We start from the raw sequence: 19,496 nt of genomic DNA, 5'->3' as shown, positions 1-19,496 counted from the left end.
TCTCATTTCTATAGAATACAGTAAAGTATTTGATGACACAATGTTTTGTACATTAGAAGTACCTAATAATGTTACCTAAATTTTCTTTTTTTTTTTTTTTTTTTGAGACGAAGTGTCACTGTTCCCAGGCTGGAGTGCAGTGGTGTGATCTTGGCTTACTGCAACCTCTGCCTCCTGAGTTCAAGCGATTCCCCTGCCTCAGCCTCCTGGGTGCTGGGACTGCAGACACATACCACCACATCTGGCTAATTTTTTATATTTTAGTAGAGACAGGGTTTCACCATGTTGGCCAGGATGGTCTCGATCTCCTGACCTCATGATCCTCCCACCTCAGCCTCCCAAAGTGCTAGGATTACAGGCATGAGCCACTGAGCCTGGACAATGCTACCTAAATTTTCTTATCACTGACTTACTTTGGAAGAATCTCCAAAATAGGTAAAAACTTCAAAAACTTTATTTCCAAATGAGCACAGGAAGAAAATACATAACCTATGGTCTATTATAGAAAAATTATTACCATTTAAATCATTTCCCAAACTTGGTCAATTATCTAATATTCAAGATATTTAACTATTGATGCAATAACCACGAGTCCCACTAAATGAAAAATTTTATACCTAATAAAATCATTTGCATTTAGCCTTTCCTTAACCATCAGTATTTAAAAATTCTCTCTTTACTGTTAACAACTGAAAATAGCATATATACAATTAATTACCACCATACTCCTTTGGGTGTTTAAGATCTTAAACAACGGTGACCCTCTAATTTTATAATTTATGTATCTGTTCTAAAGTTTCATTTAATTATGTTGGGATAAAAACACAAGCACTGAAATTCTCTCCAGTTCTACTTTACAAAAAGGTTCTAGACTTAAAAGAAAAAGCAGCAGGCTCCCATAACCCAAAATATCTCTTAGTACTTCAAACTAGCTAGGTCTCAAGTAAACTCATAACCTCCCCACGCCATTCCCACAATCTTCCTCCAGTATCATCTACCTTAGTAAAGGGTGCAACCATCCAGTCTCGACACCATCTCGTACCAGCCCCTTAATCCCCAACAGTAACCACATCCATTGATTTCCCCTCTAAACTGTTCTCCACACAATGGCCAAACTGATCTTTTTAAAACACAAATCCATACCAGAGTCTTGCATTCTACTGCTTAAAACCCTCCCATGGCTGCCTATTTCTCCTGGATTAAAACAAACACCTTTATCAAAGTCTTCAAGGCCCCTGACCACTTTTTCCGCTACATTCCTTAGTACTCACTCTCTGTACTCCAGCCATTCTGGTCTTCTTTTAGTTCCTCAACACTCTACACTCTTTCCTGCTCCAGAGCCTCAGAAGCATGCTGCCCAAGTGGAAAAAACCCTCCATCCAGACAACACATTCTTTTCTTCCAGGGTGCCACATTCTCTCTTTTTTTTTCCCCTTTCCCCAATTCTGCTTTCCAGTCTCCCTTGCTGGCACCACCTCCTCTGCTTGACCTCTTTCTCACCATGCCTAAGCTCCATATTAGGGTACCTCCTCTTTCCTACATACAGATTTTCCTTAAGGCCTGTGGCTTTAGATAGCATCTATATGCTGATTACTCCCTGCTATGGACTGCACTGTGTCCTTCCAAAAAGTCCTATGTTGATGCCCTAACTCTTGATGTAACTGTATTTGGACAGGGTCTTTGAAGAGGTAATTAAGGTTAAGTGGGGTCATAAGGGCAGGGTCTTAATCCAACAGGATTGGTGTCCTTATAAGAGAAGGAAGGGACACCAGGGATGCATATGAACAGAGAAAAGGCCGTCTGAGGACAGAGCAAGAAGACAGCCGTCAGAGGGCTCAAGAGAACCATCTGCTGACACCTTGATTTCAGCCTTTCAGTCTTCAGAACAGTGAGAAAAAAAAAATTCTGCTGTTTAAGCCACCAAGTAATGTAATAACCTCTTATGCAATCTCACTGCTTCTACTCTGCTACCCCTACAATCCATTATCCTCAAAGCAGCCAGAATCATGGTATTAAAATATAAATACAAACTATATTATGCCATTTCCTGCTTTACACTCTTTCACAACTTCCCATATTTAGGTTTAAGTCTTAACTCTTCACCAGAGGCCCCCATGTACCCTTTCCAGAACATGTTACATCACTCCTGCCCTTAATCCAGACACAGATACCTCCATTTGGTTCCTTGAACAGCCCAAGTTCCTTCTTATCTAAGGGTCTTGAACTAACTTTTTTCTATGCCACAATATTCTGCTCTCAGTTCTTAATGTAGCTGACACTTTTTTGTCATTCAAATCTCAGCTTAAAGGACAACTCCTCTGAGAGCATCTTTCATCATCCAATTTAAAGTAGCCATCTGGGAGACTTACACTTTGGACAAGATAGTGTAACGGGAACCAGACTTATCCTCCTACATGAAACAACTATAAAAACAGACACATTGTATGGATCAATCATATTTTCAACACACTGAACATCAAGAAATAAAGAAAAGTGGTCTCTGAGTATCAGAAAACAAGCAAAGTAAACCCTAGAACAGCTCCAGCTTCATGCCCAGCACAGTCCCTCATTTGAGAAGATGAAGCTAAGAGTCCAAGAAAACCAAGACAGCTAGAATTCCCAGAACAGAGTACCAGAGCAGGTAGAGCTGCAGATAGAAAGCTCTGGAGATCTGCAAGTTGCCTCTTTTAAGTACTTAGCTTAGGAATGGACAATATGTGTGGGTGTGTGTGTGTGTGCTTGTGCGCATGTGTGTGTATGTAAAGAAACTACATCATTAGTCAAGTTTTCACACTGCCAGAGGCTGGGTAATTTATACAGGAAAGAGGTTTAATTGACTCACAGTTCCACATGGCTTAGGAGGCCTCAGGAAACTTACTATCATGGCAGAAGGCAAAGCAAGCTTGGACCTTCTCACAAGGCAGCAGGAGAGAAAAGAGTGAGGAGCGAAGTGAAGAGCCCCTTATAAAACCATCAGATCTCATAAGAACTCATTATCATGAGAAAAGCATGGGAGAAACTGCCCATGAACCAATCACTTCCTACCAGATCTCTCCCTGGACACATGGGGATTACAATTCAAGATGAGATTTGGGTGAGAACACAATGCCTAACTGTATCACCACATGAGATTAAGGAAAGAACCACAGAAAATGATTATAGAGAACAGTACTGGGAACCCACGCAGGACTGAAAACATCATGTTCCCCACCAACTGGACTAGAAAAACTCATGATTGATGTCATGGGGCACTGTGCAGAATACAAAGTAAGATCTTGTCCCAGTAATGGGAAATAATTAGCCCCAGTTAGAGCACTGCTCCAATCCTGCAAGAAAATAAATAATCTTATAATGCTTGAAAATATTAAGATGTTTCCCAGGAATTTAAATTAATCTCAGAATAAATCTCAAAAATATTTAAAAGAACACAAAAATATCTAGCACCTAATAAAGTAAAGTTTACAATATCTAAAATTCAATAATAAATTACCAGCTATCTAAAGATACAGGAAAATCGTAACCATAATGAGGTGATTTAAAAAAAGAACATAAATGTAAGAACTAGCAGACAACAACATTAACACAGTTACCATAAACATAACCTATGTGTTCAACAAGTTAAAATCAAGACAAAGAAGATTTCCCTTTTTAAAAGAAGAACCAAATCATACTTCCAAAGATGAAAACTGAAATGAATGTATAAGCTTAAAGATACCTGAATGAGATTAAGGGCAGATTAGATCTTGTAGAAGAAAAGATTAATAAAGACAGAGGAACAGAAACTATCTAAAATGAAAGAGAGAAAAAAAAATTTAAATGAATGAAACATAAGTGACCCTTATAGAAGTATAACTAGAATTCCTGAAAAGGGAATGGGTGAAAGAAAAATATTTGTAGAAATAATGGCAAAAATTTTTCCAAATTTGACAGAAATTATAAACCTAAATAGCTCAACCACCACAAGCATTAGAAATAGGAAGACCACTGAAGCACATCATAATCAAATGGTTTGAAACATGTGATCAAGAGAAAAATCTTAAGAGCAGCCAGAGAAAATAAAAAGACACAGAGGAACAAAAATAAGGATGAGAGGAGACATTTAGTAGGAAACAATGTAAATGAGAAGACAGTGTAGTAACATCTTTAAATTACTGAAATTAAAAAACAGAGTAGAATCAAATTCCATACCCACATCTCACACAAATGAACTCAGGTTTCACCTGAGGAAATGAGACAAAGAAGAGCAAACAAAATCTAAAATAAGCAGAGAAAAGGAGGAATAACTACTGGAGCAGAAATCAGCAAAACAGAAAATAAATGAAAACAAAAATCTGTTTTTTTAAGATCAATAGAATAAACCTCTAATTAGATCGATAAGGAAAAAAAAGAGAAGACACAATGACCAATATCAAGAATAAGAGAGCCAGAAATCACTACAGAGTCTACAGATACTAAAAAGACAATAAGGGGATATAATTGTCTTAGTCCATTTTGTGTTGTTATGACAGAATACCACAAACTGGGGTAATTTAGAAAAAAATTATTTTTCACAGTTCTGGAGGCTAAGAAGTCCAATATCAAGGTGCCAACATCACATGAGGGCGTTCTTGCTGCATCAACCCATGGCAAAAGGCAAGAGTGAGACAGGATAAGAGAGCAAGAGGAAAGGGGGCTGAAGTCATCCTTGTATCAGGAACCAACCTGCAATAACTAACCCATTTCCAAGATAATGGCACTGATCCATTCATGAGGGCAGAGCCCTCATAACTCACTCACCTATTACAGGTTCCAATTCGCAACACTGAGTTGGGAATTAAGTTTCCACCGTGTGAACTTCAGGAGATACACAAAAAAAAGCAATTATAAACAACTTTATGCCAATAAATTAACAAATTCCTTGAAAGGCCCTGATATGGTTTGGCTCTGTGTCCCCACTCAAATCTCACGTTGAATTGTAATCCCCAGTGTTGGATAAGGGTCCTGGTGTGGGGGGTGACTGGGTGAGAGGGACAAATTTCCCCCTTGTTCTCATCTGGTTGTTTTAAAGTGCATAGCACTTCCCATTTCTGTCTCCCACTGGCCATATGAAGATACACTTGCTTCCCCTTCATCTTCCACCATGAGTGTAAGTTTCCTGAGGCCTCCCCAGTCATGCTTCCTGTACAGCCTGTGGAACTGTGAGCCAATTAAACTTCTTTTCTTTATAAATTGCCCAGTCTCAGGTAGTTCTTTACAGCAACGTGAGAACGGACTAATACAGAAAATTGGTACCAGAGAGGTAGGTCATTGCTATCAAGACACCTGAAAATGTAGAACTGACTTGAGAACTAGGTAATGAGCAGAGATTAGAATGAGTTGCCTCTTCACTCCAATTGTTTTCTCAGAAATCTACGAATTTCTACTTTTTTTGTTTTTTTAGTGACATGGTTTGGCTGTATTGCCCAGGCTTGAGTACAGTGGTGTGATCTCAGCTCACTGCAGCTTCTGCTTCCCAGGCTCAAGCCATCCTCTAACCTCTGCCTCCTGAGTAGTTGGGACCACAGGTGCACACCACCACACCCAGCTACATTTTGTTATTTTTGTAGAGATGGGGTTTTGCCATACAGATTTTACCTCCTTGGTTAAATTTATTTCTAAGTATTTTATCTCTTTTGATACTTTTATAAATGAAATTGTTTATTTTTCAAATAGTTTATTGTTAGTGTATAGAAATGCTATTGTTTTTATGTGTTAGTTTTATATCCTACAGCTTTACTGTATTTATTTATTCAAACAGTTTTTTGCTGGAGCTGTTAGAGTTTTCTCTCTCTCTCTCTATATATATATCTATATATATGTATATAGATATAGATATATATACATACACACATTTTGATGTTAAGAGATATATTTTTCATTTAAGATCAGAAACAAGACAGCATGTCATCAGCACTGACAGTTTCACCTCTGTTTTTCCTGTTTGGATGCCTTTTATTTGTTTCTCTTGCCTAACTGATCTGATAAAGGTAAATAAAAAAAAATCAAAGGTATTTCTATAGCCTAGTAACCAACAATTAGAACTGAAAGTTTTTTCAAAACCATCATCAATATGAAATACTTTTATGAATAAATCTGACAAAAGACCTATAAACTGAAAACTATAAATCCATGCTGAGAGAAATTAAAGACCACTTACATAGATGGAGAAATATATCTTACTCACAGGTCTAAAAAGACTAGATAGTGTAAAGATGTCAATTCTCCCTAACTCCATCTGCAGGCTTTTTTGTTGAAATTGACAAGTGACTCTAAAATACATATGGAAATATAAAGAACCTATATAGCCAAAGCAATTTGGTGGGATACAAAAAACAAAGGTGGAATATTATCACTACCTGATTTTAAGACTTACTATAAATTTAGCAACAGTAACCAAGACAACATGGTGTTGGCACCATGATCAACATTTATAGACAACTATAACAAAGCTACACAGGCAATTCAGTGGCAAAACAATACCCTTTCAACAGTTAGTTACTGGAGTGATTGTACTTTCATATACAAAATAAACTTTGACTTATACTGATGATCCATATCCCTCACCATATACAAAAATTAACTGAAAACTGTCATGATAGTTTTGATCACAACTCAAAACTGCATAGATCTAAAGGCAAAAATATATTACCTTAATGATCTTTTACCTACAGTGTTCATCTTTTATTTATACTGTGTTAATGTCTCCTTTAATATTCTGTGTTTTCAGATACCATTGAGCTAATAGAGACTTCTAAGTATCTATTTAATTTTTTAAAAATCTTTTCACTATAGTATCTCACACAAGATTCCATCAATTCCTTCAACAACAGTAAACTCTGAAATGTATCAAAAAAGGATGATGCTAAAAGTAATTAAAAAAAAAAATTTGGTTGTTTACCTATTGCTGTTTCTGGCATGGCAAAAACACACTTTTCTGTAGCCACTCGAAATTGCCCATGGACTGAAAGACCAACTCCCTAGGGGAAAAAAAAGGCAAAAAAGGTGGGGTGGGGGATTAAACATATTGTTAAAAACAAATTCACACACTCACAAATATTACAAAGCAAGTAAATTATCTTTATACTCCACAGGAACCTGCTTCAGGAGATAGGTTGTCCCCATCACCTTCAATTAACTTTCAATTCCACAAACATCACACGACTATATTCTCTTTTATTAAACATTTACACACAAAGGTAAAGTCTGACCACACTCCCATCCTAGTCTGGTCATTCTCTTTCTCCACAGAGACACATAGCTATTATCAATTTGTTAAGTAACCTACAGATTTTTTCCCTGTGTATTTCTCATATTTGAACAAATGTGTATATTTATCTGATATATATTTAAGAATATATACAACTATACATATATAAAATTCACACTCTATTCCATGACCTGCAAGGCTCTACATCACCTGGCCTAGACTACCTCTTTGCCTTTATCTCCCATCACTCTTCCCGCACTCATCCCACTAGCCATGCAAGCTTTGTGCCATTCCTCCAAAATTTTAAGCTTTTACAATTTCAATTAATCATAAAACTTATTTTTGGAGATGGAGTCTCACTCTGTCACCCAAGCTGGAGTGCAGTGGCACAATCTCGGCTCACAGCAACCTCTACCTCCCAGGTTCAAGCTATTCTCCTGCCTCAGCCTCTTGAGTAGTTGGAATTACAGGCACCCACCACCGTGCCCGGCTAATTTTTGTATTTTTAGTAGAGATAGGTTTCACCATGTTGGCCCAGTTGGTCTCGAACTCCTGACTTCCGGTGATCCCCAAAGTGGGCACCTCAGCCTTCCAAATTGTTGGGATTACAGGCGTGAGCCATCTCACCCAGCCAATCATAAAACTTCTAAAGTAAGGAAGACATACTAGAGAAGGCCACTGCCTGCTCAATCACTGTTTTTTCTCTAAGGGAATCTGCTCTGCCTAGCAACTTTTTTTCTTTTCCCCAGGAGGGGCTGAACTAGGGATGGGCAATGGACCCAAGGGCAGCCAATGGAGATTAACCAGAATTCAGAGGCCTGAGAAGTAAAGGCACAGTGGTGAATTAGACAAGGTTCCTTACTCTTAGGTACTTAAACTAAAACACAGTGCACAGCTGTCAGTCGATCACAGGCAGTGAAGCTTAAAGGTCATCTGACATTGGAGCTAAAGATGGCATGATAGCCAAATAAAAGCTGAAATTATATGCAGTAGAGAGAGAAAAAAACCCTGAGAATGCTGCAGTCTGTACAAGATGGAAGACAAAACAAATATATAAAAAGATTCAGAGATAGAAAAATAAACACACGAATTTGCCTGAAGCCCACACCTGCAGCCCAATTTTCAGGAAGATAAACTATGCTGCGGCTTTTGTCTTTGGATTCCCATTTGGTCCCTGAAGTTGTCTAATAACTGCCCCATTCTCTTTTGTGAATCTGTTTGAGGGAGTCTCTGTTCTTTCCAATTAAAGTCTCTTCACCACATTTTTAGTTAGAACCAGACCTAGATCCTGTCATCAGCATCACACAACACAAGCCTTTCACCCCCAGTATATATTCAATGCAATACTGTTCTGTGCTTTCCCTCCCAACACAACCTCCTAACACTGCTGTCCCTGACTAGCCATTCCCATCACATCTTCTGGAATCCTCATTCCTTTACAAAACAACCACCTAACAGACCAAATTCTCTACAGAGGGCCCTCTCTACCTCCTGAACTCTATGGAAAAAGAAACTTAGAAGCTCATATTACTTCACATAGATGCTACAGATCCATACATGGTAATTGATTCACTGATTCCATTCTTTATCTTATGTTACATAGTATATTTTGTTTCAGCATTGGCTGTTAATAGTGAATGAAAGAGAAGACATCAAGTTTTGAGTAAAAAGTTATTAATGAAAAACAGAATAAGAGACCACTGACATAAGTATAATTAAGAACCAATTTTAAAGCCTTTCAATAAAGATGAAGGCTGGAAATCTTCACTTGAAGATATTAAGAATACACCGAACCATGTCAAATGAGGTGTAAAACCCTGACAGCAGATTCATAACTAATATTTCTATCTTGCATCAAAGAATGTATTATAGGTTACTTGTAAGAAGTACCTCTTAATGTCTGAAATTTTGTCTTCCATTTGACCCTTAATCTTAGCTGATACTCCTTTGCTAAACTAAAAAGTCTCCAGAGTCTTCAAGTTTTATTGTATTAGCTAATTTTTATACAGATACATTCTCCAAATGTAATACTTTATTCCAATTCCTACTCTCCCCAAAACCTATCAAACTCAGTAGTCAAATCTCATTTTTCACCTAACTGAATACTAACTAACTATCTCAGTAATATCTGATAGAGTTGCTCATTCCTACTTTATGAAAGGCTTTACTGGGCTTTGAGACACCATACATTCCTGCTTTAAAATCTAATTAATTAGTTGCTCTTTCACTTCTCCCTGATATCAAAGTGTTGATTTGTCACAATAATTAGATGCCACCCTTTCACTCTTGCCACAATAATTAGATGCCATCCTTTCATTCCACTTTACTCTACTCCAATGTATTCTGCCCTGCCTACATTCATTCCCTAGGAGATCTCTTCCAGACCTAGGATTTTAAGCACCACCTAAAACACCAATAAATTATTTCCCCATCCCTAATTTCTCTACTCAGCTATTTAACATCTCATTTTGAATGTCTAATTTTAAAGTATCTCAACCTTCACACATCAAAAGTAAATCTCTTGATTTCTCCTTAAGTATTCTCCTCTCTGTCTTCACCTCAGTAAATAGCACCACAATTCACCCAGCTGCTCAGGCCAAATATCTCAGCGTTAACTGTCTTTCCTTCCTCCCCAACAATGTAATCTATGAACTATTCTGACAGCTCTAATTTCAAAACATAATCTGGACTGGGCCACTTTTCACCATCTACATCATTCCAACCCTACTTGAAGCCTTTATCCACTCTTGCCTGGGCTGTTGTCTCTTGCTTCTATTCTTGCCACAATCTATCATCTCCATACCAAAGCACACTTATTAAAAATGTAAAACATATCACATGATTCTCCTGCCCAGAAGTCTCCAGTGACTTCCCATCACACTAAAATATTAACATGGCTGATGATCTGGTCCCTTTCTACCTCCCTGATTTTATGGTCTACCATTCCCTACTTTCTCTCCAGTAAGCCACACAGGCTTTTTCTAACTTTCTTGACGTATAATATCCACTTAAAGGTACATAAACAGTAACAAATACAGTAGGCATATAGTTTCAACGAATTATCCAAATGAACACACCTATGTAACTAAAACCCAGATAAAAACCATCAGAAATTGCTTTATGCACCCTGTCTGTCACTACACCCTCCATCCTTCAAGTAGCTGCTATCTTGACCTCTAATGAAGGATTAGAGTTTTTTCTGGTTTATCTAGATATACATAGAATGACAGAATATATATTACTATCTGACTTCTTTCAGTCAACATCATGTTTGTGAGATTTTATGTTGTTGTGTATAGCAGTAATTCATACTTTTTCATTGTATAGCATCCCTTTGTATGAATAAACAATTTGTTAATCCATTCTAATATAAATGGCTATTTGGGTTGTCTCCAGTTTTGGGCTACTGCAAATAACAATTCAGTGGCCATTCTTCTGAATGTATTTTGGTCAGATATATATCAGAATGTAAAAGTGTCGGGTCGAAGAGTATTAATCAGCTGGGTGTGGTGGCTCATGCCTGTAATTCTAGCATTTTGGGATGCCAAGGCAGGCCTGAGGTCAGGAGTTCGACACCAGCCTGTTCAACATGGTGAAACCCTGTCTCTACTAAAAATACAAAAATTAGCTGGGTGTGGTGGCATGCACCTGTAATCCCAGCTACTCGGGGGGCTGAGGCAGGAGAATCACTTGAACCTGGGAGGTGGAAGTTGCAGTGAGTCAGGACTGCGCCACTGCACTCCAGCCTGGAAAAAGAGCAAGACTCCATCTTAAAAAAACACACAGAGCATTATTAACTCATTCAACTTTAAAAGATATCAAAACAATTTTCCTAAGCGGCAGGACCAATTTCTACTCCACTAGCTGTATATGAGTTTGTTGTTCTACATCCTCACCAACACTTGAAGATGTCTTTCACATTTTAGCCATTCTAATGACTATGTGTTAGTATTTTACTGCAGTTTTAATTTGCATGTCCTTGATGATTAATGCAGTTGAGAGCTTTTTCAGGTTTATTAGCTATCTGGGTATCCTCTTTGTGAAACATCTATTCTAATCTTTTGCTCCTTTTTTATACTGGATTTTGGAATAAACTGGTAGAAATTCTTTATATATTCTAGACATGATTGCCTTATCAGATGTATACCAAATATCTTTTCAGTCTGTGGCTTGCCTTTTCACTCTTTCAAGGATGTCTTGGAATGAACAGAAGTTCTCATTCTTAACACATTATAATTTGTTCATTTTGCTTATGGTACATTTAAGTAATATTTAAGTGTACTATTTAAGTAATCCCTCCCTGCTCCCTGGGACTGAAATTTTCTTTGTGAAAAGGTTTTTAAAGATTTATTTTCATTAACTGTTATGAATTCAATTTCATCAACAGTCATAGAATTAAGATGCTTTTTGCTCTGTTTAGATACATAAAAATTTGTCTATTTCATCAAAATTTTGAAATATATGAGCTTGTATATAAATATATAAACTTGTACATAACATGGTCTTGTAATCTTTTTAATGGCTATGGGTTCTATAGTGATGTGCTATTTTTCTTTTTCTATATTTGTAACATATTTTGCTTTTATCTTTGTCAACTTATCACTAAGGATTTATCAGTTTTATTAGTCTATAAAAATAATTTTCAGCTTTAATGATATTTACTGTTTATTGATTTTAAGTTTTTTATTATTATTATTTCATTGTGATGTCATACAAAAGTTACTGCTCCTGTGCCAAACATTTGGGACTTCCCCATTTTCTTTCTATTATGGATTGCAAGCTTAATTCTACTGGGGCCAGACATTATCTTCTGTAAGACTAATCCTTTAAAATACATTAAGACTAATTTCATGGCCAATTTTGGCAAGTGTTTCACACACAAATGAAGTTAATGTGAATTCTGCAGTTACTGAGTTCATTAGGTCAAGCTTATTAAGCAATGTTCAAGTCAAGTATGTACATGTAAAATATGTGCATGAAAATATACATAGTATGTTCTGTTATTGAAAGAAATATGTTCAATTCTTATGACTGTGGTTTTATCTATTCACCTTTTAGAGCTTTCCACTTGTTTACAAGATTAGCCATTTTTATTTATTTACTTATTTTTTGAGCCAGAGTCTCATCCTGTTGCCCAGGCTGGAGTGCAGTGGCACGATCTTGGCTCACTGCAATCTCAGCCTCCTAGGCTCAAGTGATTCTCCCGCCTCAGCCTCCAGAGTAGCTGGGACTATAGATAGATATGCACTGCCACACCCAGCTAATTTTTGTATTTTTAGTAGAAATGGATTTTACCATGTTGGCCAGGCTGGTCTCAAACTCCGGGCCTCAGATGATCTGCCCACCTTAGCCTCCCAAAGTGCTGGATTACAGCTGTGAGCCACTGCACCTGGCCATGAAATGAGTCATTTTATTTTATCTTATTTTATTTAGGTTTTTTTGAGTTGGAGTCTTGCTCTGTCGCCCAGGATGGAGTGAAGTGGTGCCATCTTGGCTCACTACAACCTCTGCCTCCCAGGTTTAAGTGATTCTCCTAACTCAGCCTCCTGAGTAGCTGGGACTACAGGCACATGCCACCACGCCCAGCTAATTTTTTGTATTGTTAGTAGAGACAGGGTTTCACCGGGTTAGCCAAAATGGTCTCAATCTCCTGACCTCATGATCTGCCTGCCTCGGCCGCCCAAAATGCTGGTATTACAGGCATGAGCCACCACACCTAGTCTTTATTTTATTTTTTATTAATTAATTTATTTTTTTTTAGGCAGTCTTGCTCTGTTGCCCAGGCTACAGTGCAGTGGCACCATACTGGCTCACTGCAACCTCCACTTCCTGGGTTCAAGCAATTCTCCTGCCTCAGCCTCCTGAGTAGCTGAGACTATAGGCGTCTGCCACCACACTGGGCTAATTTTTGTATTTTTAGTAGAGATGGGGTTCTGCCATATTGGACAGGCTTATGGTCTCAAACTCCAGACCTTAGGTGACACAACCGCCTCTGCCTCCCAAAGTGCTAAGGTTACAGGCATGAGCAACCACACCTGGCCAAGATTAGTCATTTTTATTTTTATGTTTTATTTTTATTTATTTATTTTTTTAGAAGACCAATTCTGTCCATTGTGTATGAGTGTTCTAGTGAGGCTGGGGTGATGGGGAGAGTGAGACTGAAGATAGCATCTATAAATCTCATGACTTTTTTATTGTTGTTTTGTTTTTTTGGAGACATTTAGAATTTCCCTCTGTCACCCAGTCTGGAGCACAGTAGTACGATCTCAGCTCATGGCAACCTCCGTCTCCCGGGTTCAAGTGATTCTCCTGCCACAGTGTTCCGAGTAGCTGGGATTACAGGCGCATGCCACCATGCCCTGCTAATTTTTGTATTTTTAGTAGAGATGGAGTTTCGCCATGTTGGCCAGACTGGTCTCCAACTCCTGACCTCAGATGATCTGCCCACCTCAGCCTCCCAAAGTGCTGGGATTATAGGCATGAGCCACCACGCCCAGTCAAGATTAGTAATTTTTAAATGTTAGAAAATAATAGCAGTAGAGTTACTTCAGATAGCAAAGGTTTGTTCCTATAGTTACTCAGTTTTAGTATGAGTGTCATATTGTTCACTATGGAACTCATTAAGTAATTCAATTCAGCTTCATATTTAGTTATTACTAAGGCTTTCAGACAGGTATTTATAAAGTATCTTTCTGCAGTTGATTACTGTCAATAAAAATATTTTTCGAATCTGACCCCAGTGATTTTAAAATGATAAAAAGCTGAATAAAGTCTGAAACAGACTGAGCTAAGTCTTATCTTCTAAAGAAGCAAAATGGAAATTTAGGGCTTGCCAAGTTAGGCCCCTAAAGGCTACACCTCAGGAGCTAGGATGGCCTAGAACAAAGTTCAGCTTCAAATTCTCTGAAGTCCTGACTGGACTGAGATGATCTGGGACCGCTAGTGCTCTTAGCCTGAACACCTACCAGAAACAAAGGTCCATCTTCTTTGGAGAAAGAGAATATCATCCTAGGACTCAAAAATAACTGCATTTTAAATACTCAATTAGAAATAACTCAGAAATAATCAGATACATGAGAAAGGGCCACAACCAAAAGCACAACAGAAACAGACTCATAAGACATTAAAATTTAAATGTTGCATCTAACCATTCTGCAATTATGGTATGTCTTACCTCAAATAAAAGTTTTTGCCATAAAATATATGTCATTTCATATTTAAAAAGTTACACCACTTTCTTTTAGTGTGGCATGCTATATTTTTCTTTTACATTTAACCCTGCTGTGCCTTATATTTATGGTGTCCCAAGCACTCTGACATTCACTGTTTTTGAATGGTGTTACTATTAAACAATCATCTTTGCAAAGTAATATAATCTACTATAAAGAATGTTAATATGGACAAGTATAAATAACAGTTGAACAAAAATGGAAAAAGTATGTGAATGTAGTCAAACTCCTACTCTGTCACTGTAAAAATGAGTTCCTTAAGTTTTTGGCATCCCTAAAGGCAAACTTTAGGCAACCTAAGACTTTACTTTTTAATTAAGAATCATAGCTAGATGAGTTTTCAGACTATTCCAGTAAGAGAAAAAAGCTAACACAGCTCTATTTGTGGTTTTAAAAGAACATCTCATTATAATTACTTTAAAAAGACAATTAAATCCATTCCAACATATAAATATGTTAATCTGCAACTAGGAATAAGCACTCACTTTCATATTTCCAGATATTACTATTCTAGACAAAAAGCTTTTTTTTTTTAACTGTTCCTTGTGAAGCAGGGCTAACCCATAGGCAATATACCCAGAGTAACCCAATATTAATTTTCAAAGACTGATAATTATAAAAATAAAGTAACCAAATCAGCATGGTACTGGTACCAAAACAGATATATAGACCAACGGAACAGAACAGATGCTTCAGTAATAACACCCCACATCTAAAACCATCTGTTCTTCAACAAATCTGACAAAAAAAAGCAATGGGGAAAGGATTCCCTATTTAATAAGTGGTGCTGGGAAAACTGGCTAGCCATATGCAGAAAATAGAAACTGGACCCCTTCCTTATACCTTACACAAAAATTAATTCAAGATGGATTAAAGACTTAAATGTAAAACCTAAAACCATAAAAACCCTAGAAGAAAACCTAGGCAATACCACTCAGGCATAAAAAATAATTAGTTCATGTCCTTTGCAGGGGCATGGATGAAGCTGGAAACCAGCATTCTCAGCAAGTAACACAGGAACAGAAAACCAAACACTGTTCTCACTCATAAGTGGCAGTTGAACAATAAGAACACATGGACACAGGGAGGGGAACATCACACACCGGGACCTGTCGGAGGGTGGGAGGTAAGGGGAGAGAGAGCATCAGGACAAATACCTAATGCATGCAGGGCTTAAAACTTAGATGATGGGTTGACAGGTGCAGCAAACCACCATGGCACATGTATACCTATGTAACAAACCTGCATGTTCTGTGCATGTATCCCAGAACTTAAAGTAAAATAAAATTTAAAATGTACTAGTAAAAATAAATTTAGTTATTACACCTATTTTTTTAAAAAAAGATATTTGCCAGGCACAGTGGCTCACGCCTATAATTCCAGCACTTTGGGAGGCTGAGGCAGGTGGATCACAAGGTCAAGAGATCGAGATCATCCTGGTCGACATGGTGAAGCCCCGTCTCTACTAAAAATACAAAAAATTAGCTAGGCATGGTGGTGCGTGCCTGTAGTCCCACCTACTGAGGAGGCTGAGGCAGGAGAATTGCTTGAACCCAGGAGGTGGAGGTTGCGGTGAGCCGAGATCACGCCATTGCACTCCAGCCTGGGTAACAAGAGAGAAACTGTGTCTCAAAAAAAAGAAAAAAAAAAGATATTTAAAGTTATTTTAAGGCATAATCACTCATGATTTATATTAATGGCAAGATTAATCCTTCAACACATAAACACAGACACATATAAACAATTCAACTTGGTGATTAAAAAGTAAATATTTCAAAGTAAACAGTTGATAACCACAGTAAAAACAAACTCAGAAAGACATAGAATGGGTGATGTGACTGATGTTTACACAGAGTCATGGATTTAAATCTCACCAGAGAGAATGAGTAAGCTCCTGCCCAGAATGAACACTGCATCACAGTACTGGAGAGTATGTGATAGCCTATCACTATCACTCAGGATAAATGGTGCTTTGAAATAGCACCATTTCAATCTCTTTTGTTAGAAATTCAAATAGATTTGTCATCTCACATGCTTTCACTATGCCAAAAAAGTTACTATTATGACTATTAAATACATTTCATAATGTATCTCTGGGACCACATGCATTAGATTAACAGAACAGCAGGCTGCAAAGAAAAACCAAAGACTTTTTACTATGTTTCTCACATTATTAGGCTTATATTGAATCTTAATATATACTAATATACTGATTATATAATAATGTATTTTAATGAACTAACACACAGAGATTTGCACCAAACAGACTTTTTTACCCTGCTATTGGGTATGTATGATTCATGTTATTTTTAGACAAAAATGATATTCAACAACAAATAATTGAGGGAAAATGCTTATTTATGTATTAACAATCTACCATTCTAGGAGGTCCAGCTCAAAATTAAATTCATCTCCCTTCACTCTCCCCAGCCAACTCCATAGCCACTCTTCTTCCCAAATCTTAGTAAACAGTGCCACCATTCATTCCATGGCCCAGAATAGAAACCTGAAAGTCATTCTTGCTCCCCTTTATCCACCACATACAATTCATCATCAAAACCCATCAAGTCTTCTCCAAAATCTCTCTCTTAAAAATCTACCCTATGAACTATCTATCCTTTCATTATCTCTACCCTACCTTTTTGTTTGTTCGTTTGTGAGATGGAGTCTTGCTCTGTCATCAAGGCTGGAGGGCAGTGGTGCGATCTCGGCTCCACTGTCAGCCTCCCGAGTAGGTGGGATTAGAAGGCGCACGCCACTGGGCCTGGCTAATTTTTGTATTTTCAGTAGAGACAGGGTTTTGCCATGTCGGCCAGGCTGGTCTCAAACTCCCGACATCAGGTGATTCACCACCTCAGCCTCCCAAAGTGCTGGGATTACAGGTGTGAGCCACTGTGTCCAGCCTCCCCCTTACATTTAATCACCATAATCTCTCACCCGTTTCCCTGCAACGGCTTCCTAAATAATCACTTTACTTCCAATCCCACCCTCCTCCAGTCAATTCTTCCCATCAATTATCTTTCTAAAATGCAAATCTGTTCCAGTTGTTGCCCTGCTAAAAGCACTTAATTAGCTCTCCATACTGATCTCAAGATCAACTACTTAACATGTCCTGTAAGAGAACTGATCTGGCTTCTTGCTTACCTCTCTGGCCTCAGAACTTAACCCCTAACTCCTCCATACTCCAATATGTAGGCACATTGAACTTTGCTCAAATACGCATTCTCTCTCATCTCATTTTCACATATGCTATTATTTTCTCACCCACACATTGTCATTCAACATTGCATCAAACCCTTACACAATGGCACCAACCATGTCGCATTCTTTCACTACTCTCAACTTTTCTCCCCTGGTTAATTCCTCCTTCATTAAGTCTCAGCTTAAAAATATAACTTCCTCCAAGATGCTTTCCCTATACTACCCCCATCACTAGACTGCACGTATACACACAGTTAAGGCTGGTACTGCTTAATGTATTTCCAGACTACCTTACATTTGCCTGTTTGGACAGTAAGCTCTAGGAGAAAGGAAAACATATCTTCTTTGTTCACTATTTTATCACCAGAGCCCAACCAGTTTCTAGCACATCTAGACATCCAGTAAGTTTTGCACCTTGGGTAAAATAGTTGAGAATAATCTCAAATGATGGCTAAAGTCATAATGAGCCTGTAGTTACTTTTGGAGCTTACATATCCATATATCCTTAGGGGAAACAGTTCATTTCATAGGCAAAAAGAGCTCTCCCCTGCTTTTCTTCTCTGTGAAATAGTTTCAGGCCTCAATAAGAAACAGAACCCTCTAGACCAAAATTCTTCCAATCCAACATGATTGGGGCAGAATCAAGGCAGGATGAGAAAGGCACAGGGCAAAAGTTGCCTGCCACTTGACCTTGAACCTAGAGTGGTTTCATATACAAACAAAATGAACCCAAAACCTGACCAATATGGCCACAGGAAAAATAACTCCCTGTAGATCTCAGAATCTGTTAAGTTTGTCAAAGTTGCCAAGAATATCTATACTCCTAGCAAGTCAAAATTCTGTTTCCCAGAATGCAATACCTTAATGTGGGCACAGGGGGAGGGAAGGCAGTGAAGTTGAGTTCTTGGTAAGAAAATGAAAGCACTCTCCAAGTTAGATATCCCTGGGCTAAAGGGTAGGGGGAAATGGGGTATAAGAAAGTGAAAAACAAGGGTTCTAATAAAAGACAAGTGGTAAAATACAGTTAAACAGACCACCTGTGGTATACTGCCAAGCAGCCAGAAGAACAACAGTTAGATGATAATCCATTATACTTTGAAAAATCAATATAACCCAATGCTTACCTGTAATAAAAATCTCATTAAGAAACTAAATGACCCTAAAAATTTACTATAAGAAACTATGCAACTCAAAGCAATCCTAAGGCCGGGTGCAGTGGCTCACACCTGTAACCACAGCCCTTTGGGAGGCAGAGGCAGATGGATCACTTGAAGTCAGGAGTTTGAGACCACCCTGGCCAACATGGTGAAACCCTGACTCTATTGAAACTACAAAAATTAGCCAGGTGTGGTGGCTCACATCTATAATCCCAGCTACTCAGGAGGCTAAGGCAGGAGAATTGCTTGAACCCAGCAGGTGGAGGTTGCAGTGAGCCGAGATCAAACCACTGCACTCCAGCCTGGTGACAGAGCAAGACTGTCTCAAAAAATAAATAATAAATAAATAAATAAATGCAATCCTAACTCTGCCCTAAGAAGGAAATCCAAAAGACAGAGCAAGACTCCATCTCAAATAAATGAGTGAATGAATGAATGAATGAATGCAATCCTAACTCTCCCCTAAGAAGGAAATCCAAAAGACAGAAGGAAATCTAAAAGAATCTCATCTGGGGATGAGGGGAGATCTACCCCTTTCTATCAAAACAAGAAATCCATCCATACTTAGAAAAAGTTCAATAGTCAATATAGATAAAAACAAATAAATATAAACATACACCCCATACACTTAGAAATCCACAGGAAATTTCCCTCTATTTTCCCTTTCTCAGCTCCTGATGTGTC

The 19,496-nt window shown here is 38.0% G+C and overlaps 1 protein-coding gene across 2 annotated transcripts in view; it reads right to left on the bottom strand.

Annotated features, from left to right (window-relative positions):
* HIBCH (3-hydroxyisobutyryl-CoA hydrolase) overlaps positions 1–19,496 on the bottom strand; it is a 103,034-nt gene that overhangs the window by 33,710 nt on the left and 49,828 nt on the right. For both annotated transcript variants that reach the window (XM_021672015.2, XM_064373237.1), the window contains exon 7: positions 6,917–6,995. In XM_021672015.2, the coding sequence (XP_021527690.2) occupies positions 6,917–6,995 (79 nt within the window). The remainder of the gene's footprint in view (positions 1–6,916; positions 6,996–19,496) is intronic.

The sequence above is a fragment of the Aotus nancymaae genome, unplaced genomic scaffold (assembly GCF_030222135.1).
Source record: "Aotus nancymaae isolate 86718 unplaced genomic scaffold, 86718_ANA_hifiasm-v0.15.2.pri h1tg000008l, whole genome shotgun sequence".
NCBI classification, from domain to species: Eukaryota; Metazoa; Chordata; class Mammalia; order Primates; family Aotidae; genus Aotus; species Aotus nancymaae.
Note: the sequence above shows the minus strand (reverse complement) of the source record. Positions and strands in the feature narration are given on the sequence as shown.